The sequence below is a fragment of the Mizuhopecten yessoensis genome, unplaced genomic scaffold (genome assembly GCF_002113885.1).
Source record: "Mizuhopecten yessoensis strain PY_sf001 unplaced genomic scaffold, ASM211388v2 scaffold4839, whole genome shotgun sequence".
Classification (NCBI taxonomy): Eukaryota; Metazoa; Mollusca; class Bivalvia; order Pectinida; family Pectinidae; genus Mizuhopecten; species Mizuhopecten yessoensis.
The window spans coordinates 1115708-1141356 of record NW_018405747.1 but is presented as its reverse complement, the minus strand read 5'-3'; the positions used below and the strand labels follow the sequence as shown (position 1 = coordinate 1141356).

Sequence of the window (25649 nt, the reverse complement as noted above, 5' to 3'; positions counted from 1 at the left end):
GGGTTATACCCTCCGTTTATACAAAACTGAGAACCCTTTGGCCAATGATGCTCCTGACCAAATTTGGTTAAAATCCTCTGAGCCATTCAGGACAAGTATCATTTTAAAGGAAAAAGTTGACGGACGCCGGACGCCGGACGCCGGACGCTGCACCATGGGATAAGCTCACTTGGCCCTTCGGGCCAGGTGAGCTAAAAATGGACAACAGGCAACAGTATGGTTATCAAGGTGGCAGATGAAATTTGCCCTAGTTTTACTTTTACCTTTAAAATAAGAGGGCACTTTTTTTTACCAAAAGTAGAACTGAATAGGTCTTGGTTACAGGACACATGATCTTACCAAGATTTAAATGTAGGGCTCAGATTCAGGGAACATAATCTTACTGAGAAAAGAGGCGTGAAGGTCTGGGTTACAGGACACACAATCTTACCGAGAACAAAAGAGATGGAAGTGGAGTGTACTGTTTGACATGAACGTAGGACAGCACCTCGGGTAGATGGCCCTCCCTGGCCGCCACAAACATCACCCTGAAGTACAATCAAAACTCTCACTATAACACAAATAGCAAACATGATAGTACACCATCTATATCTGTACTAGAAAAGGCACTGTAAATGTTAAAAAACAAAAAAACAAAAACAAAAGCACTGAATTCTGAATTCAGAATGTGAGACCAACCATGTACATACGTTCCACATATTAGCTATTCTATTGAGAAGCTCTCTACTTGTTACTGTTATTACACATGTCGTTGTCAAGCTTACCTCCCTCCGGTGAAACAGGAGCCGTTAGCAGCTCCAAACGTAGAGAACGCCACAGAGATAGGTATGAGCATTGCAAAGCCTCCAAGTACCCGCTCTCCCCAAGTCTTTAACATAAAACAACATTTAAATTGAGTTATATCATCAAGATGATCTGTCTTGTGTGTCGTTATTGAGGATAACATTAAAGAGACCTCAAAATCTATATATTGGCACTTAGACTTAAACTTGAAAAAAATATTCATGATCAGGTCAATACTCTTTTTAGGGTTAAATATCGCAATCATGCATGCAATACTCACAAGAGGGTGCTGCAGTATTGATTGATACATACATATGTTAATAGAAATTCAAATTCCTATGCGCAGTTTTTTAGAAGTTGCATTGATATTAACTTACACACAACAGAACAAACATAATGTGCTGAAAAGTCTGTTCAGATCAAGAGATATTCACAGTACATAAAGTTGAGAGACAAGTAATCCCGATAACCTACGTTTTTGTACCAAACTGAATGTAATAATCATTTAACAGACTTATACGTTAAATTATTAGATTATTACATCTAGTCAAAAGTAAAAATACAGTTGTCATGTCTTATAATCAGGTAAGAATTATTACCGTGGCAACAGCAGCAGAAGCCAGAAGTTCTTTCGTTGTCATGACAGTCAGGTAGGATATATTGGTGAAGAAGTAGCAGACGGTCACCAGAGGAATGGCGATCATGATCGCTCTGGGCAGGTTTCTGATACACAATAAACATCATCTCTTACCAAACCACTCATATAAGATATAGTTTACATGTCTAAACAGCCAGAATCAATCAAAGCTAGGAAAATTGTATAAAAGTTAAAGAGATTATAACAGTAAGCACATCTGATAACAATGACTTTTATATGCTAAATAAATCCATCAATTGATATACTGTGAACCTTACACAGGGAAATTCTTACAAAAGTAATTATAAACCTTGTTTCTCTCTCCAGAAAATAAACATATACTCCAAACACTAATGGCTGATAAAACTATTTCGTTATATATTACTTACTTATGTGGATCCTGGATTTCTTCTGTCACGTAATTAAGATTGTTCCTGAAGAATCAGGTAGGAGACACAATGAGTACATTAGATGTCATCAATAACAGATAAGTTATCAAGCTGGATAAACTATAATTCACTCAGCCATGTCTGGGTTCCTCGGTCAGTACAGTAGATTTCGCTAATATCACTTTCCATTTGTCAGAGAAAAACTGTACTGGCTACTTAACAATCACTAGGTAAGCTGTCAGGATTTAGATATTGTGGAGAGGTTAGCTAGATGATCAGGTGAAATATACAGTAAAAATAGAAATGTTTCTAGAAGGAGAGTCGGACTGTACAGCAATCAATTCCAACATTGATAACAAATCTACTGTAAATCTGAGATTGACAGAGTTTTTAGTTCACCACAAATTTTACATGCATGTTTACTAAATCATCAACTAAAATCTATTTTTTTACTACTATACTGTGATTTGATTTGACTTACCAGCCATCATATGCCCAAAGTCCGTCATAGAAAGCCAAGGCAATCATTGACATTGAATTTTCGGTACCCTCAAACCCAGTCTCGAGGACCTCAGTTTCTCCTGGAAAACCGAAACCATAATGAATATCACATGTGTTTTTTATGTCAACAATCTTCTACCGGTTAGATGACTGGAATACCATGAGCTAAGCATCATCAATATAAACTTTATTTATTTCACAACAATTATGAAACAAGTTTTTACAACTTATATTAATCAATCTTGTTGGCCCAGATGAAAGCATGCGGGGGGTTTCAATGTGGGAGGAAACCGGAGTACCTGGAGAAAACCCACGTGGTTGGGCAGGTGACCCGACCACCCTAAGCATCAACAATCATGTACATATCTTTGTATTATAAATAACATCATCACTGTTTCAAGGTTTCAATTTGTTGCCATAGCTGGTTACTTTTGCTGTAGTCTACCCTGCCGTCCTGTAGGCAATGGTATCTGTAGGAAGTATAAGGTAAGGACCTACCTCTGCTAATCATGACGAATCCTCCGACAGTGATGACAGCGACAGCCACCAGCTTTGTTACTGTGAAAACGTTCTGTACTTTGGTGGCCAAACTTACACTGTAGCAGTTGATGAAGGAGACCACAACTGGAACAAGAACAGGTAGGTTAGCTATCTATACAAACATTGAAATAACAATAATAACAACTAACTCAGAATTAGTTATACAATGGAATCACAGACACTTATCACATGGGGTCGGAATAAAATCAAATATTGTACTATTTATCATTTTAAGTCAAACTGAATTTGTAGTTCCTTTTGGCTATTGGTCAATATCCCTCAACAACATCTTGGCTATTGGTCAATACCCCTCAACAACATCTTGGCTATTGGTCAATATCCCTCACCAACATCTTGGCTATTGGTCAATACCCCTCAACAACATCTTGGCTATTGGTCAATATCATTCAACAACATCTTGGCTATTGGTCAATATCCCTCACCAACATCTTGGCTATTGGTCAATACCCCTCAACAACATCTTGGCTATTGGTCAATATCATTCAACAACATCTTGGCTATTGGTCAATATCCCTCACCAACATCTTGGCTATTGGTCAATACCCCTCAACAACATCTTGGCTATTGGTCAATATCATTCAACAACATCTTGGCTATTGGTCAATATCCCTCACCAACATCTTGGCTATTGGTCAATACCCCTCAACAACATCTTGGCTATTGGTCAATATCCCTCAACAACATGTTTGGCTATTGGTCAACATCATTCAACAACATCTTGGCTATTGGTCAGTATTAGATGAAAAACGATTTTGCTACATCCTTATCGGTTTGGATCATGATCATGTGTATATCTGTGATTCGTGACATTGACTTATTGTTGTTCTTTTAAACGGTACGTCAATATTATCTTGATGAGATCTCTTCAATTGTAATGTCACAATGTTCTCTGTCCGACAGTTTGCTTTTCTCTTGGTGATTTTCTTATATTCCACCTTTTCAAATGATAAAAAGTATTATGAATCCATGTCTCACGTAACAATTAAATAAGGACTTTTATTTCAGTGAATATGTGGTTACATGGATCTGAAAAGTAATAAAGACCTCCACTTCATCTTGGTCAATATGGCTTTCTCAGGTCCATATAAGTACATTTATACCTCAACCAAAGTCCATAATTGATAAACATCCTTCAGCATACTCTAAGCTATTGGACGATGTCTCTAGCATGCACATTATGCGGTAAAAGAATTCTGCATTTTGATTGACTCACACAGACAGGCAACAGACACCAGTTTGATGACAATTTCAGGTGGGCCACATGGGTAGAATGGTTCTGTACTGTACAGGGCAAAGCTCATCGCCACCACGCCAAACAGGGCTGGCTTCAAGATAAGTACCGAAGTCCACGCGTACATGAAGGCAGGAATTGAACCAAGTGTTTTGTGCATTGGCTCAAACGCTTCCTTAAGGTAGGCATACTCAGCTCCCGACCGTGTGATCATTGTTCCTAACTCAGCATAGGATAACGCACCTGAAAAGACATCCATTGTAGGGTTTGTTGAGGCACTTGTGTATGACTGGACGATATCAGATTTTTTTTTTGATTTTTTTTTTAATTTTGAACTTTTATCGTTTCATGATTATTTGTGGTGCTGGTTTTAGATTCTTCATATTAACTCTTTGAGAATGATAAATGCATAGTGAAATGTTATCTTGTATCGTTACTTTGGTAGATGACAGAATAAGAGTGCAGAGGTTATCAGGAATATAGTTAAGTATGATAGTTTCGCATTTTTGTACAGAATGATTAGTATAATATATTGCTGTGATCCGAGAATGCACAGTTACACTTAAGAAACACCTAGAACCACTGACAGAGAGCCTAAGGCAGCGACAATAATTTCCAAATTAAAAACTAATGACAATTACAGAATAATCGCAAGTTTAGATAAACATACCTACCATGAGGTTTTATTCACTATAACATTTCATCTTTATTAATTATTTCATAAAGGATGAAATTTTAAAGACTTGTAAATGGATAGCAATTAATTGATCATTGAGGTAAATATATAGATTTCCTGCACCCAAGTTAGTATTAAAATGAAATTTGGTTACAAGAGAAGTTTCCAACCTTTATTGGTATTGGGGTATAATTGTTACGTGTTTGAAAGTAAAATGTGATATTGAGTGGCATCACTTATATACTCAAGTGAAGAAATAGAGTACTAGAAGTTGGTGGTGCCGAAATGATTTCTGTGTGGTAATGTGTGCACTCTGAAAGTATGGTGTCTAAAAGACTGTGTGACAGACTTACTGCCATGTATGAGGGTGACCTTATTTTACAAGGAAGGGCAGTTCCACAATTAATCCACAATCTGGAGGGCAATATGGCACTATCTACCGCGAAGCCATACATGTCTCTCCATAATTGGGACTTTGTCTTCATCTGGAGGAGCTGAATGGCCAACAACCCTAGTATTTCCATTTTCTACAGTATTTTGAATAATGTACTTCCTGTTGTGCCTAGCATTTCATAGGAATTTGGCTTAGATGTCACCTTATGTCTCTCAACGTATAGGAGGGCATTATGACATCGGCTTTTGTTTTGCCGAAAAATATTGAATATTGTTACAAATTTAGAATCATAAAGATGTCACCTTATGTCTCTCAACGTATAGGAGGGCATTATGACACCCATTTTATTAACGCCAAAATATGTCCAAATAATTTATTTTCATAGACGTCACATTATGTCTCTCAACGTATAGGAGGGCATTATGACATCTGTTTTAATAAAAGTTTGACCGAAACAAGGTAGTCTAGCCTAAAGTTAGCGTGCCATGTATGTCTCTCCGTGACGGGGTTAGTTATCGGAATAGCCCTTGATTGGCTGTAATAAAACTTATATATATAAATAACCACACAACAACTGGTACGTCGTACTTCTGCCATACGTCCCGCTTTCTGGCGTTTCTCCGTGGTAACTATTCCAGAAACTTCTTTCAAAGGAGGGCCAACTGGCATGTGTGAAATATATTTTATAATAAATAAATAATTAAAAAAAGAAATTTTGCAGTTTGAGATGTCAGTATCGTCTCTCCAACAGAAAAAGGAGGGCGAAATGACATCCATGGTTTTTATATGCCAAATGTTGCAAAATACAAAGTCAAAAGTGAGGGTTGGTTTTATTTTGGGGCGGTGAGTCTCTCAGTATGCCAGATTTGTCTCTCCTACAAATTATGGAGGGCTAACTGGCACCAGACATGTGCTAGACAGGTTTGCCACATGTCTCTCCAATACATCTCTGGAGGGCAAGATGGCAGCCTGCATCCCTTGTTTACTCAGCTTTCAACTGACTGTTGCTTCAGTTTATATCAGAAGTGGATACATTGCTAAGATTATCTAAAGAAACATACTGGAGGCACAAGATAATAATATACAAAAATTGAAGAAAAAAAAATTCAAAGAAAACTTGCACAATTTTTACTGAATTAATAAGCGTCAATTATCTAATTGTAACCAGTAATTGATCATTAAGTGTCACTTACTTGAACTGACATATAAATTTACTACAATATTTAGTGTTGAAATATCGAATGACTAGATAAAAATTTACTAAAATAACATTTACTTTTCCTAATAAAAACGTGAAACATTTCCTATGTAAAACTAAAAAGTTTAAAGTTTAAAAATGAAAATTAGCAGAAGCAAATCAAATCAAACAAGATTTTATTAAAAGTATCCACTTCTGATAAACCTATTCATCCAGACCAATGATAGTATGACCAGTTCAATTGAAAACATTTTTTCTTCAGGAAAATTGTGTGGGGACAATGTTGTTCTAGATGTAAATGATGGGTATATATATACCACCAGCACACCTTGATCTGCCTCACGAACCACAGGACAAAGTGCTGGAGTCCGCCACAGACTGACCGCCACAAATATAAGCCAGCAATGAGCCGAGTTTCTGTGGCAGGCTCCAGAATCGATGTCTGTACCCCAAGTTAAATCAAGGACTGTTAGTGGTAAAAGTGCCTCACGGCCACATCTCAAAATGATGCTTCAAAACACTTATCTGTGAGAGACGAGTTGTCAAATGTGAACTGCAAATTGTACACAAACTAATTACAGTACCTAGGGTAGAATCTAATGAAAACAATGAGACCTACTAATTACAGTACCTAGGGTAGAATCTAATGAAAGCAATGAAACCTACATAAAGACTAGAAACAGCTTTAAAACTGATGTGGTCAAAAAAGTAAAAAAACATTGGATTACAATTTCTTTTAAAATGTTGTGTCACAGTGACTTTGAGCTAAGAACTGAGAGTTTTTATAAAATTTAACATCAAATTATATTTGCCCCAATTAATTTGTTATACCTTTTTACAAAGAATAATTTTTGCAAGACAGTCTTTGCAATATTTGGAAAGAATCTGTCCTTTTGCATAAATATTTATATATGATGAAGTTTTGATGTAAATATAGAATTCAAAATAAGTTAGGAAACCTACAGTTGAAGTTATTTAGACATTTGTATTTAGACAACAAAATTCTCATTACCAGGTGGAATTTTTTCTCTCTCTAAAAATCAAGATTACAATTTATAACTTAAATGATCTGGTGAGGTACAATGAACAATTTGCAGCCCACATTTCCTTATGATCATGTCTGGAACCAGAGAACATAATTCATGATCTCTGGTTCCAGTTATCTCCCTTGATAGCATGCATCCTTACTGGTCATGCTACCATCATTCTGGACGAATCAGAGCAGCAAGGTTGAACTTTGACCCTAACATAGAGCAGACAGGACCAGGGCATGAGAGGGGCTCAATTTTGATTTTGATTTTCTGTTATTACAACTTAGCAATCAACAATATTAACATTTATTTGACATTGCCAAGTTTGTCTCTCCACTCAGATATTTTTGGAACAGCCCCTTCCCTGAAATAAAGGGAAATGATTTAATTGTGATGGAGGATGATAGATGACCTTACACCAGACTAACTGATTCAGGTGTCTGGGTACCCTGTAGTGGGTAGTTTGGACAGAGTTGTAGGCTGGGCTAAGGATTGCAGCTCAGATAGAGAAAAAAAGCATGCAAAGCAGAATCAACTGTGACTCTGTGACTTATGGTCGTCAGGGAAGTTTGTATGTCATTCAGGAGGTATGTTAAACACAGGTTTTTGACTGTCAAGCTGTGTACATTCTACATATAGCTCTAGGCCCTTCCCTGAATCAGTTCTACAACTAAGCTTGCTTCATGGTATTTCAGATGACATGATCGACCCCAAGTTTTCCGACCGGCTGCTGGTGACTCCAGCTCTGAGTCTGCTGCCTACTTACTGCACCCGCTCAATGATGGGTCATCCTTACTCCAAACTCAGAGGCAAGCGGTAACCTGTATGCAAGAAAAATACATACAATACAACTTTAAAAGGGGGAAAATAGCTTCCCCATCTAATTACAATGCTAGCACACACTGACCCTCACTCTCGTCTATCTCCTGTTTACCCTTGGCACGGCTCTCTCTAACTCACTGGATACATAACACTGTACTGGATGTACAACCAAACATGGGACTGGAGTAAATCATCAACAAAAATACACTAGGCATCTAAATCAAAGGTGATGTCTTCCCGGAGGTACCACTGGTTGGCTATCCACTTTTCTTAATACGACGTTATAATCATCGTCAGTAGGGCTGAGCTGTAATTTCAATTAATTAAAAAGATTTGCAGACCCAGAATCCTTACATTTGTTTTTTGTTTAGTGAGGGGAGGGGGATGATCAGTTGAGATCAGAGGTTTCAAATACAGCATGTTAAACAGGATCTGGTATATAATACTACAGTACAAACCTCAGATAACCTCAAGAGGCCCATGGGCCTTAACGGTCACCTGAGTCCTACAGCATTAATTTTTGTTGCTGAAATATGAAGTGAAGATATTGATGTCAATCATCCCTAACAAAATTTGAGTAAAAAAAAGTTAAGTATAACTTTAAGTTAAGTCTGTCAGGACAATGAGTTGATCATTCCTAGACCGAGTTTCAGTTAATATGGCCCATTAGAACTTGATTTTAAGTTTTAAATAGTTTTTTCCAAAATGGCAACAGTGGCGGCTGTATTGGATTTTTGATGGACCTGATTTTTTTTTTTTGCCAGGACCATTAGTTGATAATTCCTACCAAGTTTCAGTTAAATGGGCCCAGTAGAACGTGACTTTAAGTTTGAAATTGTTTTTCAAAATGGTGGCCATATTGGATTTCTGATCGACACAAAAAATAACAGCACTTTGTCAGGACCATAAGTTGATCATTCCTACCCAGTTTCATTTAGATTGGCCCAGTAAAACTTTACTTTAAGTTTGAAATAGTTTTTCAAAATGGTGGTCGTGGTGGCCATATTGGATTTCTGATCGACCCAAAAAACTAACAGCATTTTGTCATGACCATGAGTTGATCATTTCTACCAAGTTTCAGTTAAATCGGCCCAGTAGAACTTGACTTTAAGTTTTAAATAGTTTTTCAAAATGGCCGGCCCTGGCGGCCCTATTGGATTTCTGATCGACCCAAAAAATAACAACACTTTGTCAGGACCATGAGTCGATCATTCCTACTAAGTTTCACTTAAATAGGCCCAGTAGAACTTGACTTTAAGTTTGTAATAGTTTTTCAAAATGGCTGCCATGGTGGCCATATTGGATTTCTGATTGACCCAAAAAATAACAACACTTGGTCAGGGATTGTCAGTAACATTCCCATGAAGTATCAATGAAATCCCTTTGGCAGTATTTCAGCCTGAGTTGAAAATGTAAAATGAATCCCCAGACCCATCTCTGTATGATCCAACTCGTAGGTGGGACATGCAGAGGTTTACTGTAAATTCCCGGAGATGGTGACTCCCAGTAAATACCCACAGGTCATCCAAGTTACATATTTACTGAAATGGACACTTGGACTGGTGACATGATTGGAAATAAACAAAACAAGCAAAACTATATAATGTTCCCATTTAGGAAACACATATCTATTCATATATGACACATTATCAAACAATGAAACAATAAATGGAACAAACAGTTTGTATATATATTTCAAACTCAAGTGCCAGGGGTGAGAAATGGAAATGGGATTTTGAATGAAACATGCATGTATACTGTATAATAGTTCTGAGAGCACGCATTCACGTCATGCAATTTGGTACAACAGCTGTACCCTGCAGCGTTTGTTGACTAAACCTGAAAAAAACGACATATCTAAACATGTTCTGATGGCTATCAAGTGCATGTTATCTATAGAGACATAAGTTATGTCATAGAAGTTTAGGTATAAACCTATGTGACAGGTTTATCAACATACACATCAATCAAACACTGTATAAAATAGTACACATGTAACAATGGACACAGAAACACAATTCAGTGACAGATCCAGCACAGAATAAAGGTCAGGATACCTCCCGGACCTTTATTTTCGTTTAACCCTTTCACCCCTATGTAACTTGAGTGAACTCTACCATGCATTAATCTGGAAGAGTCCATTATGGTCTACAGTGGTGAAAGAGTTAAAATCTATTTTTTTCTCATTTTTCTCATTGGAAAACCCCAACCCAGCACACTCAAGATATTTTTAAAAAATCTGGATCTGGATCTACCACTGTAACTCTGAAGATATATAACTCTATATAATGTTACACAATTAATAAAAAAAACCTAACACATTTAGTCAAATAAAATAAAAACAATTAGTAATATTAATCTACCACTATCAAGTTATATAGATTTGTACATCATGTCAGTATGGGAAATCATAAGCACAGCATATTTAGTAAATTTGTGATGTGATCTTATGTTTTCTGTCACTATTGTTATGGGTAGATCAAACTTTACCACTTGACTAACACCAGCAGAACAATTAGCACTACACTGTACAATAATCCATTATTCTACAAGACTTCAGTTTGCAACAGTGCATTGAACGATCGCCAATTTTTTAATAGGATTTTTTACTTATAGCATTTCATCAATTAATAGAAAATTGTATTTACACAACTTCCAAAAGGTTATTGATCATGCGTATTAAGTTCAATAAGTATTGATAACAACAGGCCCAGAGGGCCTGCATCGCTCACCTGGAAATGTTAGCAAAATTGAAGTTGAAATAGTGAGATGTTGCTGTACATGTATTACATGGTTAGTCAGGGGTTATATGTATATATGCTACTGGACAAAATCCTGTCATTCCTACAGAAAAAGGATAATTTTGAAGAATTTGCTATGTTTCCATTATTGGGCCCCGCCCGGGCATCTGTCCCCAGGGGGGTCAGACCCACCGTTGATACAAAATTAGTTCCCCTTCGCCCAAGGATGCTTTAGACCAAATATGGACATAATCCTGTCATTCCTACAGAAGCAGAAGGATTTTAAAGCTATTTTTCTATTCTCCCTATTGGGCCCCATCCCTCTGCCCCAGGGGGCTCACACCCACCATTTATAATACAAAATTGATTTCCCTTCCTCATAGAATTTTATAAAATGGCCATATAAATAGGTGGATCAAAACATAGGTGTAGGTGTAGGGGTAAGAATATGGCAATTATATCTGTGGAGTTTTCATAAAATTCTGATGAAAATGTAGAAGGAATAATCCTGACATTTTGACAGCCATTTCAATCTGTAAAATGATAAGGCTTTCAGATAAACGATTTCTTTATTGTTACAAAAACAGTTTTATCACCAGACAGATTACAATTTGCTGAATACACCGTGAGCAGTGACATGAGGAGTCTCATAACGGAGACCCGCCAGAGTGACGTTACATCGCAGAATATTCTATGTGAGATATATCAATAATCATGCAGTAGTGTTGTGAGTTAGTGTCGGGCTCCTCTCAGAATTAGATCCGTGTCTATAACTGTTATATATATATAGGTTAAATGCTAATCAGACTATAGAGCTGCAAAGCCATACACCTAAGCTCAGAAGCACATATACAATAAGCCAGGTACTGTGTCTGCTATAGCAAGGTTATTCGTCGGAGAATTTCATCTTGATCTAGGCATTTTTTGTAGCAAGAAAGATAGAAGGATGCAATTATATTAGGGTACAATAAATTGTATATAATTCCTTTAACCCTTTCACCACTGTAGACCATAATGGACTCATCCATATAAATGCATGGTAGAGTCTGCTAAAGTTACATAGGGGTGAAAGGGTTAATACCTGTTAGCTATACTGTGTAGTTAGGTACTGTTAATAGTGGATTATAGTACAGCAGGCCTTGTATCAATGTAAATAGTTTAGAACAGGAGTCTCAATGTGCCAATCGCCAAAACCTGATTGATATACTGTAGCATGAAGGCAATACAAACAAACATATTTGTCATAATTTGATGCCAATTCTTAAAAAAAATCATCATGTACATTGTACCAAGTGATACTCTTGAGTTATAAGTCCACCAAGTTATCTGCACTTATGCCCATATCAAATTAAATCCTTTCATTACATAATTAATTTGGAACCAGCAGGGAATCTTCCTGCATGAAGACCGTGATAACAATTAACAGCTTCCTTAGATGTTAAATCAAGGGAGGCAATGCAACTTAAAAATAAGACAAAAAGGCTAGAAGGCAATTATATCATTTATTTGTCTTGTTTGTACTTGTTATGCCTGGCTCCAGTACTTTTATTGGCAAATTAGAAAACGCCTACTTTCTAACACGATCTACCAGAAATACAGTGTGTTAGACAAAGGAAGCAAACAATGTGTATCGCTATCTTATTACAAACAACTCTATATATACAACAGAACATCTATCAATGAATTCAAACGTTTTTAGATTCAAGAATTTCAAATATATGCATTTGACCTTGAATCAATTAAGATTATACATTTTCCGATATTTCTTTCTCTCAAAAACTATCATGTACAAAATTGTATAATATATTATAGCACTCACAAAGTAGACTACTCAGACAGGCAACTGTACACACAAAGTAGGCTACCCGACAGGCAACCAGTACACACAAAGTTGGCTATAATGCACAGGCATTCTGAAGACATGTGGTCGAGGTATGCCGCAAACAGTTCGATAACAATTATAAGCTAAATGTTCCAGTCGGCAGTATAGCCTAGATCCCCTGAACCACAGAGATAACCATGTGTTATGAGTGTTGTGAGTGAAGCCATAAAGTGATGAACAATTACGTAGTACTATGGATCATGTAATCATACTCACCTGTCAAATATTACATCATATACATATATCAACACAACAAATACTCACCTCTCAACGAAAAACAACAGTATGAGCACTTTTACCGAAATCATGTCTCAAGTTAACAATGTTTTTAACCGAAGCTAGTGTATAGATCAATAATTTAAGAGTGACATATTTTTATGCTAGAGGTTAACAGACTGATACATACCCATTAGGGACAGCACACCACATCCAACCCACACAATGATGCTCAGCCCCACTGAACCTGTCCCCATCAGCACTCCTTTGGGTGAGATGAAAATCCCAGACCCTACAAAGTCACACACACTGAATTTGTAGATATAGTATTCACCAAAAAATTCCAGCCTTTTTAAAACAATAGAACTTTCTTTGGGGGTCTAAAGCAGAGCGTCTCCTTAACAGACAGAGTGGTCTCCCTTGACAGGTTTTCCCAGACAGTCCTCTGACTAGTCTCCAGCTATCAAACATCTACCAGTATTACAGGTGGTATCAAATCTTTGATGAATATACATATTTAATCATTCCTTTAAGGTGTAAAATATATAAGTAATATAACCCTGGAAACATTTTAACTTTTTCCTACAGACTTCATATTGGCCAAAAAGAATTTCTCTTTGGCTTATTTTGCAGAGTGTCAAACATTTAACCAAGGAACCCAGCTGTGACCCCATTTTGACTAATGCATCTAATTACATACCTATCATGGTCCCAACTATCAAGGCAATGCCAGATGTGAGACCAACTCGTTTCTTCAGGTTCACATGCTGTTTAACAGGAGTGATCTCCCCTGAATTGTTGTTTCCATTACTGCGATATTTCAGTTTGTCAAGATCTCCATTGATGTGTCCGTTGATCATGGTTCCTGTTGGAGACTCTTCACCATCTAAACATGGAAAACTGTTACCATTCACTGCAACATATAGAAAATAGTTCCTGGTGAGCAGTGATATTGGCTGTATAGACCCACACCTCTATAGATGTACATTTTAAAGTACAATTGTTGTTTCTCCCCTTCTTCGTATTTCTTAACATGGTCATATTGGTGACACACATACAATAGTTTTGTTGTGAGTTTTCTTCTGATTATTTATCAAATGTTGTGAACTCGTAGTTACAAACGTATTACCTTACCATCAATCAACAATAATATATGCCTAAGGTGCAATAGTAATCACATCTACGGAGGAAGCAATGCAATATACCACTGAACCATAAAAACTTGTCACAAACTGCCAAAAAATAACTTTTCCACTGGAGAATAAATGTGCCTGATCCTTACCTGAAAAAAAATGTCCCCACTGTGACCTTTATTGTTAAAACAGCTATTGAAATCCTATTAACTAGGCAACCTTAAGCTTCTAAGTAATCCTAAAACAACTTTTCAATGGGTAATTCTTCTGGTATTTCACAGGCTGTTTGAAGTCTATACCGGTTAGTGAACCTACTGCTGATGTGCTCATGTACACATTCTGGTGCGCGTCTTTGAAATGACCTTGCCATATACCAGTCACCATTATCATGTACATTGCACACCCATGTTTTTTACATTACCTACCACCAGTCAGGTTCTATAATACTGGTATCTGGAGCTACAGCCTTTACTAGGTTCTTAATGCAAATTACGAAAACCATAATCCAGAGGAAGCAGCTAAAATATTTACACATATATTACTACAAACGGGTTATCTTGTCTGATAGTATCTCCTAATGGACCCACAGCGTGGTTTCTTTGTAAATGTTTATCAGTTCTGCTAAGAAAAATAAATAACAATCAATGAAAGTCTTACTCAAACAGTGTTTTTGTTATCTTCTACAATTATCTAGTAGGTATATAATAGGTTTGGTTCGATAGGAATATTGGTGTTGACCACAGAATCCATGGTAACACATGAGGTAGGTAGATTTGGTAGACAATAACACAGAATCCATAGTAACACATGAGGTAGGTAGATTTGGTAGACAATCAACACAGAATCCATGGTATCACATGAGGTAGGTAGATTTGGTAGGCAATCAACACAGAATGAAAACGCATGGTAACACATGAGGTAGGAAGATTTGGTAGACAATCAACACAGAACCAATGGTAACACATGAGGTAGGTAGATTCGGTAGACAATCAACACAGAATCCATAGTAAACACATGAGTTAGGTAGATTTGGTAGACAATCAACACAGAAGCCATGGTAACACATGAGGTAGGTAGATTCGGTAGACAATCAACACAGAATCCATGGTAACACATTAGGTAGGTAGATTTGGTAGACAATAACCCAGAATCCATAGTAACACATGAGGTAGGGAGATTTGGTAGACAATCAACACAGAATCCATGGTACCACATGAAGTAGGTAGGTTTGGTAGACAATAACACAGAATCCATAGTAACACATGAGGTAGGTAGATTTGTTAGACAATAACACAGAATCCATAGTAACACATGAGGTAGGTAGATTTGGGAGACAATGAACACAGAATCCATGGTAACACATGAAGTAGGTAGATTTGGCAGACAATAACACAGAATGAAAACGCATGGTAACACATGAGGTAGGTAGATTTGGTTCCTATTTAAATTGAAAATGAAACTTGTCACAAACTGCCAAAAACTAGCTTTTCCACTGGAGAATAAATTTGCCTGATCCTTATCTGAATGTCCCCACTGTGACCTTTATTGTTAAAACAGCTATCGAAAAACAACTTTTCAATGGGTAATTCTTCTGGTATTTCACAGGCTGTTTGAAGTCTATATATACTGGTTAGTGAATCTATTACTGATGTGCTCATGTACACATTCTGGTGCGCGTCTTTGAAATGACCTTGCCATATACCAGTCTTAGAGAATTTGAAATCTGAAAAAATTTCACAATGTCTCGTAAGGCCAAGAGAAATTGCTCACAGGCATATACCACATCCAGCTTTTCCTTTACCTCTGCTTTTGACATTTGCACACATATTTTTTCTCCAGAAATATCCTCGGATGGAACCACCAGTGAACACATGCATAGTTGGTGATGATTTAGCGAGTGACAAGACATATTTACAACTTACCCCAATACACCCTCACCCTGTTGTGCCTTCTGGTAAACTAAAGCCCTGCATGAACGAGGTAATTTTATACCTTACATCCAGTACAAAAACAACAGGAGAACCATTGGCCAAAATGAGACAAAAATTGACACATAGATATGTTGGCATATCAGGCAGCTATAGGAACATTTAAAAAAAACCTAATGTAGGTGTTCAAAAACCAGTATTCATTTATATACAAAACAAGCCATAATAAAAGAAACATAGCTTGTGAAGTTGTACTGAAATACAATGTATATCTATAAATTATGGCAAGATATAATCGGGTAATCTCAAATCTCATAATGTGATCTATATGGAAGTTGAAATAAAGTAAGTAAGAATTTACCAAACAAGAGCAGAATACTAATGTGTAAGTATCTTGTTGAAAATGAAGAAGCGAAACAAAAGAATTTCTATATTGTAATACAATGTATACAATATAATTAAGGCAATGGGAAAATCTAATGTGTACGAGTTAACAAAAACACACGGAATCAATCAATAGCCTTTCTTTGCAGTTAAATCAGTAAATCTATCATGAGAATATATATTAATAGCTATGAAACGGAATGACTGAGGTACAACAAAGGAATTGACGAGTTCCAAGTACTGATTTATTTGAATCTACACATTACATAAGAAATCCTTTACCACCAGCAGTGATATTATTGATTATCTATAACAACACCCATGACCAATCAAACTACGATCAAAACGACACCTGTATACATACACCATATGGCGCGTGTGCCGTTAAATCTGTGTACCAATCTGTAATTACATCAGTAATCTGTAATTACATCAGTACCAAACAGAAAAAATACCATTCAAAAAGCCTATATTACATGTTGCATAATCAAATTCTAATGGGAATACCACATAAAATAAGACCAATGCAAGTCTTGTGTGACAACAAAGAGAACAAATCTATCACTACACGTTTCTGATATTCTTGAGATCCAAAAACCCAACCTGAGGTGAAATATTTTAGCATAATGGTTCCTCCTCATTACATGGTATGAAGAGGAAAAACTGACACAAGTGAAGCCATTAAACAGTCAGTGAGAGTCTGGTGAGATGTCATACGTACACGAGGACAGACCAGGTGAGGTGAGAATCAGCATCGTGTCAGTATAATGTCCTAGTCTTCACAAACATGGCATGACAAACATCAAATTGACGAAAAGGACGTCATTGACTGCCAGAGAAACTGCACGTAGACTGCCTACCAATGTTACAATGGCAAATCCCTAAAAATCAATAGCACAGCACACTGGAGAAAAGATAAAGGACGTACAGAGGACATAGCTCCGGACCTCCGTCTCCACTCATTGATCAACAGCCAGCATAAAGGACAGCGATGCTCACTACTCTGATTCACTCATATACCGCTACTGAATTATATCATTGTTATGAGCACAGGAATGACGCAATGTTAAAGAATTCATTTTTATTCTTCTTCTATAGAGCACTGCACGATCAATATCTAAATGCCTCTCCATATCAAAAGTGTCACAGTTGGGAGTCAAGTATAACTTAAATTCCTTTTAATTTTAAACAGTTTGTTTGAATTACTTTCTTATTTGGACCCTTAGGCTATCACATCAAAGAAGGAGGGGAAGGCTGGGTTACGTGACAGACCGCATGTCTCTCCCACTAAGATAAGACTTGCTCATGCCCCTTCATTGAAAATACTGTATTTTGTTCTTTCCTATTAGTATAAGTATGCTATACTTACAATCATGTTCTTTTTGTATAACCATTTATGTGGCGTCATTTTGATATTTTATTGCATACTGTAATTAGCAAAGATGAGAGCAATTTGCCAAATGACTATCTATATCAGGTAAATAAATTGTGATGTGAAGTCATTCAAATGATTTCATTATTTCAAATACGTGTAATTTTTCACCTGAATTTTAAAATATATATACCAACAGCAGCAGTAAGTAAATGGTTTCCTTATGTGGTCTTTTACGACAAGATCAGACTTGAGTCGAGATATTAATTCTTCTTCATCCGTAAAATTAGGGTAATAACAGAAATTTAATTGGTACCAAATCGCTATTAAGTAGGATCTACTGGGCAAATACTGAAGAAACTTGAATACTGTTTAATTTTCGAAACAAGTTTACAAGTTTATTGGTTTTCCTCAGATACATCACAATGTACAACATGAGGTATCAGAGTATAATAATACACACGTAATGACAAAATTGGATGGCAAGTACACAAAGCAGTACTCATGATACATTATCAATAGCTTGTATTATATGCTTATTACAACAGTTTGTTAATTTTTTCCAACAAAAGACAAATTCCATTCAATACTGTCGTGTTACAAAATGACAGCAGACCAGTAGTCATTTTAATTTGAGAGCGATTTTTTCTATAATATAAAGGAATATATTTTTCTCTAAGCTCTACAGTTATTACATTTTTACATTTGAATAAATAATGAAATTCGTCGCCTAGATCATTTTTACATAGAGTGCATTTTCAGTCTTGTTTTTGAATATTATGCCACCTACACGTTTCAATACACTTGCACAAATATTGTAATTGTGTAAAAGGAGAGAATATATGAACAGGGAGACTGAACCCCGACCCTCCAAACTCTAGACCAATGCTTTTCCAACTGAGCCAGCTAGTCATCGGTTGATCCGACAGTCCTGTTTCACTACATTCCTTCATCCTTCTGTTTTTTTAAAGGGTTCACCCCTGAAGATATCACTATTTACAACAAAGGTTTGGGTATCCTCCCTGCCAAGCATTTACCCAGTCTTATAAGAGGTGTTGGTCACATGCACAGACAGACTGCAGGCATTCAAACCGGGACCCTCCAGTTCCACATAATATATAATACATACCAGTAAATATATTGTAGTTGTGTAAATGATGTAAGACACACATGGGACTGCACAATTCAGCTGTTGCGTCCTTCTAAGACCTGGACCCATCCATGATGCTAGGGGTAACATAAGCTTGGAATCCAAATTGCTACAAACTACTGTTGAGCCAGTGTTTTTTCTTCCTTAAGTTTACAGCAGCCTGTTGCTACATGTATTGGGGGAAAATGCAGAAATGTTTCTATTAAAATTGGGAAGATTATATCTCTTTTGTCTTTTGCAAGGGTAAGCAGCCTTAAGTCGACTGTAAAACTAGGCAAAATTCATTACTGAAGGGGATGTGAAAAAACCCTCTTAACTATATAAAATTTTAAAATTCAAGCAGAATTGGTTAATTTCAATTTCATGATGAGTAAAGCATGTATATTAATAAATTAACACAATCATACTGTGATTGTGTAAAATGTCTATACAGAAATCTGTACTTGTTACCCTCTCCGGGCTGTCAGCATGTGTCACAAATAGTGCACACTGGATGTGACAACCTGCATGTCTACACCTTCAGCTATATATAGTCAGGTGACCACATCTGTCAGATGAAATAGCCATTTACTCTCTGTGTATCACAGGCTCATTGACATTTTTCTGTTTCTTTTGCAGTGATTAATGATGGAAAATGTCTGTCTCAAACTTTAAACCTTCACCAGTAACCTTGGGACAAGGTTAACTTTTTTTGTTGAGTCAGCACCTATGTTAAACATTAAGGTATAGCCTTAACGTATGTTTCGATGTGTTAGAGCTGTGATACGTTTAACACACATATGTAGTGATATGAACAGGTGCAATGTGCTCTTTGGATTCACACTGCCATCTCTCTCTGTAGTACTTCCACCACAAATATTAACTTCCTTCATAGGTGTTGAAATCCTAAATTGCATAAGGAATTACAACTACATTAACCAGACAATCAACACATTTTCCACAAGAAGGAGCATAACTATCTGAAAAGGTGTTAAAATTCAAAATCAATTTAATGCGGCACAGCTACATGAGGTAGCAGCACTGCACACATCATTTGGAAAAAATTACTGAAAAATGAGCAAATAAATAGCCAACCAATGTACAAGTTTACAGACAGATATAGGGAAGGACAGAAGGATACGTTAATTCAAGTATACCCCCATCCCCCCCTCTATCTCTTCCCTGTGTGTGGTGGGAGGGGGGAAATTTATAGGGGATTGCAGATCATTAATAAACCAGTAATTATAAATATAGTATAGCCTGTCTAAACCAGCCCCTGTCTGAACCGTCTGTGATTTTAAATGGTCCCGGCATATTCCTTATATAATCATAGCAGTTCAACCCTGTATAAACCGGACCCTGTTCATTCCGAAAACCGGCGTTGTTTCACAAAAGTTTGCATCGTAATCCATGTAAAAACAACCTGTTCATTCCGGTCCTGATATTTCTCTCGGTCGACCACAATCTAAAGATAACACATTCTAAACAAATAAGGGCTATCCAATGTTGGGTCGCCCTTCATTTGTATTATAACCTGTATATTTTGTAAATAATTGAACGTTGCAATTGATTCATTTCTCTGTTGTTTACGTCGACACACTTTTATACAGATCGTATGCGAAACATTACATTTTTGTATTTTCCAAAACTGTCATGCCGACCTTGTGTAAACCGGACACTTGTGTAAACCGGACAAATAGTTTGGTCCCAGTAACATCCGGTTTAGACAGGTTATACTGTCCATACATGTGACCATCAGAAAATGCTTCATCAGGAAGACAATTTCTGCATTTAATGTTTTCCATTATTTCGTCAGATAAACAAGAAAAGAAATCCTTATAAAAGTGGACCTAAACTAGTCTGCATTCCCTATAAATAACATTCCAATACCCTGGCTTACAAGCTGCCATCACAACAGCATATGTGAGGGGAGCCAGAAGGCAATACATCAAACTGCCCAGTCTAACTGGGTCTTACTACCTGATGTACACAGCTAAAGGTCAAAAGTCTTTTCTTAACAGTGTTTTGTTTACTCTTTCATAAGCAACTGAGTTTCTAATATCACATTTCATCAAAATGTCTGGAAAATAAATCAGGAATATTACAATCGCAGAAGGTCACACAAAACGTGAAAAAAAATGTTGAAAGAAGAAGTTTATCCAGCAACTGTATTTCTGCTTTTAAAACCATTAATATTTTACTAACAAAACTAGCACAGATTAGTTTTGTTAATGCTATGATTTGTTTCTTCAGATTTCTGGTTAATAGTGATGGTAATAAAGCACCTACCTTGAAGCTGTGTATCTGATAGGAGAGGTTAGATTAGGACTGGTTTATATAGCCAAGGTGATGATGACATAGTCGAAACTTTTACATGTGATATGTGTTTACTGACCCCTCACCACACAACTATAGCTGTCACAGGATGGGTGACCTAGTACCAAGTCAAGAAGCTCTACCTATAAATCATTAATTGATGCAATAATCAACATGCATTACACTGAACTGGACTCTATTGGAAAGTAAAACAAATATTGACTTGGTTAAGACATTCATATTCCAGGTGTAATGTGGGTTAATACTCCCACAGGGCCTCCAACACATATGTCTGGAAAATTTCATATACTGACAGTCCATCTCTAAACCTTATACTGACAGTCCACCTCTAAACCTTATACTGACAGTCCACCTCTAAACCTTATACTGACAGTCCACCTCTAAACCTTATACTGACAGTCTACCTCTACATCTTATACTGACAGTCTACCTCTAAACCTTGTAATGACAGTCCACCTCTAAACCTTATACTGACAGTCCACCTCTAAACCTTATGCTGACAGTCTTCCTCTCCATCTTATACTGACAGTCTACCTCTACATCTTATACTGACAGTCTACCTCTACATCTAATACTGACAGTCCACCTCTACATCTTATAGTAATAGTCCACCTCTTAACCTTATATGACAGTCTTATACTGATAGTCCACCACTAAACCTTATACTGACAGTCCATCTCTAAACCTTATACTGACAGTCCACCTCTAAACCGTATACTGGTAGTCCACCTCTAAACCTTATACTGACAGTCCACCTCTAAACCTTATACTGACAGTCCACCTCTAAACCTTATACTGACAGTCCACCTCTAAACCTTATACTGACAGTCCACCTCTAAACCTTATACTGGTAGCCTACCTCTAAACCTACTACTGACAGTCCACCTCTAAACCTTATACTGGTAGTCTACCTCTAAACCTTATACTGACAGTCTTATACTAATAGTCCACATCTAAACCTGATACTGACAGTCCACCTCTAAACTTTATACTGACAGCTAGTTCACCTCTAAACCTTATACTGATAGTCTACCACTAAACCTTATACCGACAGTCTTATACTGATAGTCCACCTCTAAACCTTATACTGACAGTCCACCTCTTAACCTTATACTGACAGTCCACCTCTAAACTTTATACTGACAGCTAGTTCACCTCTAAACCTTATACTGATAATCTACCACTAAACCTTATACTGACAGTCTTATACTGATAGTACACCTCTAAACCTTATACTAACAGTCCACCTCTAAACCTTATACTGACAGTCAACCTCTAAACCTTATACTGACAATCCACCTCTAAACCTTATACTAACAGTCCTCTAAACCTTATACTGACAGTCTACCTCTTAACCTTATACTGACAGTCCACCTCTAAACTTTATACTGACAGTCCACCTCTAACCCTTATACTGACAGTCCACCTCTTAACCTTATACTGACAGTCCATCTCTAAACTTTATACTGACAGTCCACCTCTAAACCTTATACCGACAGTCCACCTCTAAACCGTATACCGACAGTCCACCTCTAAACCTTATACTGACAGTCTACCTCTAAACCTTATACTGGTAGCCTACCTCTAAACCTACTACTGACAGTCCACCTCTAAACCTTATACTGGTAGTCCACCTCTAAACCTTATACTGACAGTCTACCACTAAACCTTATACTGACAGTCTTATACTAATAGTCCACCTCTAAACCTGATACTGACAGTCCACCTCTAAACTTTATACTGACAGCTAGTTCACCTCTAAACCTTATACTGATAATCTACCACTAAACCTTATACTGACAGTCTTATACTGATAGGCCACCTCTAAACCTTATACTAACAGTCCACCTCTAACCCTTATCCTGGCAGTCTTATACTGACAGTCCACCTCTAAACCTTATACCGACAGTCCACCTCTAAACCTTATACTGACAGTCTACCTCTAAACCTTATACTGGTAGCCTACCTCTAAACCTACCACTGACAGTCCACCTCTAAACCTTATACTGGTAGTCCACCTCTAAACCTTATACTGACAGTCTACCTCTAAACCTTATACTGGTAGCCTACCTCTAAACCTACCACTGACAGTCCACCTCTAAACCTTATACTGGTAGTCTACCTCTAAACCTTATACTGACAGTCTTATACTAATAGTCCACCTCTAAACCTGATACTGACAGTCCACCTCTAAACTTTATACTGACAGCTAGTTCCCCTCTAAACCTTATACTGATAGTCTACCACTAAACCTTATACTGACAGTCTTATACTCATAGTCCACCTCAAACCTTATACTGACAGTCCACCTCTAAACCTTATACTGACAGTCCATCTCTAACTCCTCTACTGATAGTCCATCAGAATCAATTAAATAAACAACCACAATGTTACATCACTATTAGAATATTATTTTGCATATTAACACTTATATAAAATTGAGTCCAGCTTTAAGGTTGTATATTGCTATATTTTTGTTTCATAGTCATTATACCATCAACTATAACACAACAGCTTCTGTCCAATAAAATTATTATACAAATTCAACCAATGTAATTCATATTAACTGTAGTACAATGTTTTATAAATGTAATCCGGATGAATTGGACCAAACCACTAAGTGATAGATTGAATACTGCCAGTAATATTTCATCGAATGCAAAGTTTAAAGTAAGAAACAAAGGAATGTAAACCGCTTGGGATCGCAACGGTGGTAATACAGGTCTGAAGATAACCCTACGTTAATCCTTTCAACCCTATACTTTAGCAGACTCTACCATGCATTGATCTGGATGAGTCCATTATGGTCTACAGTGGTGAAAGGGTTAAAGCAACAATTTTTCTGATGTAATCACTTTACAAAAGCCAGTAAAAGGAGGAATAGAAAAACAAAACAAGAGGCCCAATGGGCCTGCATCGCTCACCTGGTATTTATCTCGCACTTGTAATCTTAAAAGTGGACTAGGTTATTCAGAAGAAGATTTTTAAATGTTTTTAACATATTTGACCCCTGTGACCTTGAATATAAGTCAAGGTCATTTATTTGAACAAACTTGGTAGCCCTTCATCTCAGCATGTTACTGGCCAAATATCATCATCCTAGGCCTCTCGGTTATTCAGAAGAAGTTGTTTAAAGGTTTTACGCATATTTGACCCCTGTGACCTTGAATATAAGTCAAGGTCATTATTTGAACAAACTTGGTAGCCCTTCATCCCAGCATGTTACTGGCCAAATATCATCACCCTAGACCTCTCGGATACTCAGAAGAAGTTGTTTAAAGGTTTTATACATATTTGACCCTTGTGACCTGGAAAATTAATGAAGGTCATTTATTTGAACAAACTTGGTAGCCCTTCATCCAAGCATACTTCTGGCCAAATATCATCACCCTAGGTCTTTTGGTTACTGAGAAGAAGTTGTTTAAAGTAAAAACATAGCTCACTTGGCCCTTCGGGCCAGGTGAGCGAACAAGAAAACCTTCTAACCTCATAAGATTTACACAGAAAAATGCCAAATCTGTTCCAGTGTGGATGAGAGCATTAAAATATCCATCAGTGACATGTTGGGTAAATGACATGTTTACTTTACCCTTACCTACAGGAATTCCTAATGCTTTGCTGAATGGCTTGATTAAATAAACGTTACTACGCACTGTCTGTCAGACCAAGATACCATCCAGTCAACGTCAATTTGGTTGTTCAATTCAGGGGGAAAGTGTAGCATGTAAAAACGCACGTAGACATACCCTGATATAGTCTACAGACGGGCCAGTCACCCCTGATATAGTCTACAGACGGCCAGTCATGATCACCGTGAGATCTCTGGAGCTCTCTCACAGACAGAAATCCACAGTATCAATCTACTTACATCTTCTACTCACAAAGCCATTAGATGCACCGATATGTATCTACTCTATACCAAACTATACCTTCTTGTCCATCATTGCCAAAAAACATCATACAATTAAAAACATTATGTATGGAACCTATTTTCGAACTTATTAGATTTAAATGAAACGTTTAACTATATTCCGGTAAGAGATGCAACAAATTACAAAACATTTTGCATACAATTTGAGTTTTTTTCTCTCATAAATTGTTTCTGAAAAAGAAGATTTTCATATCTTGACTTTCACTTGCCTATTTCATTTACACATTTACATACTCTGTAAGCTACACAGTAAATGTCGATTCATAACTTTTTCAACTGAGCCTGCTGATTTTCCAACATCCCTGAAATAAAACTTGCTGTTAAAGTGATCATCTTGACTGAATACTCATCAAAATCCTGTTTCACATTTCAG

General features: G+C 36.9%; 1 protein-coding gene across 4 annotated transcripts in view; it reads right to left on the bottom strand.

Annotated features, from left to right (window-relative positions):
- The window catches only part of LOC110449925 (b(0,+)-type amino acid transporter 1-like), a 79717-nt gene that overhangs the window by 3611 nt on the left and 50457 nt on the right, over positions 1-25649 (bottom strand). For 3 of the 4 annotated variants that reach the window (XM_021497096.1, XM_021497097.1, XM_021497095.1), the window contains exons 3-11: positions 13763-13975; positions 13253-13354; positions 4085-4345; positions 2809-2934; positions 2291-2390; positions 1810-1854; positions 1383-1506; positions 765-868; positions 431-527 (exon numbers count right to left, since the gene is read on the bottom strand). In XM_021497096.1, the coding sequence (XP_021352771.1) occupies positions 431-527; positions 765-868; positions 1383-1506; positions 1810-1854; positions 2291-2390; positions 2809-2934; positions 4085-4345; positions 13253-13354; positions 13763-13975 (1172 nt within the window). Of the gene's footprint in view, positions 1-430; positions 528-764; positions 869-1382; positions 1507-1809; positions 1855-2290; positions 2391-2808; positions 2935-4084; positions 4346-13252; positions 13355-13762; positions 13976-17228; positions 17504-25649 lie in introns of those variants that run through there. The other variant, XM_021497100.1, reaches the window with a different exon arrangement.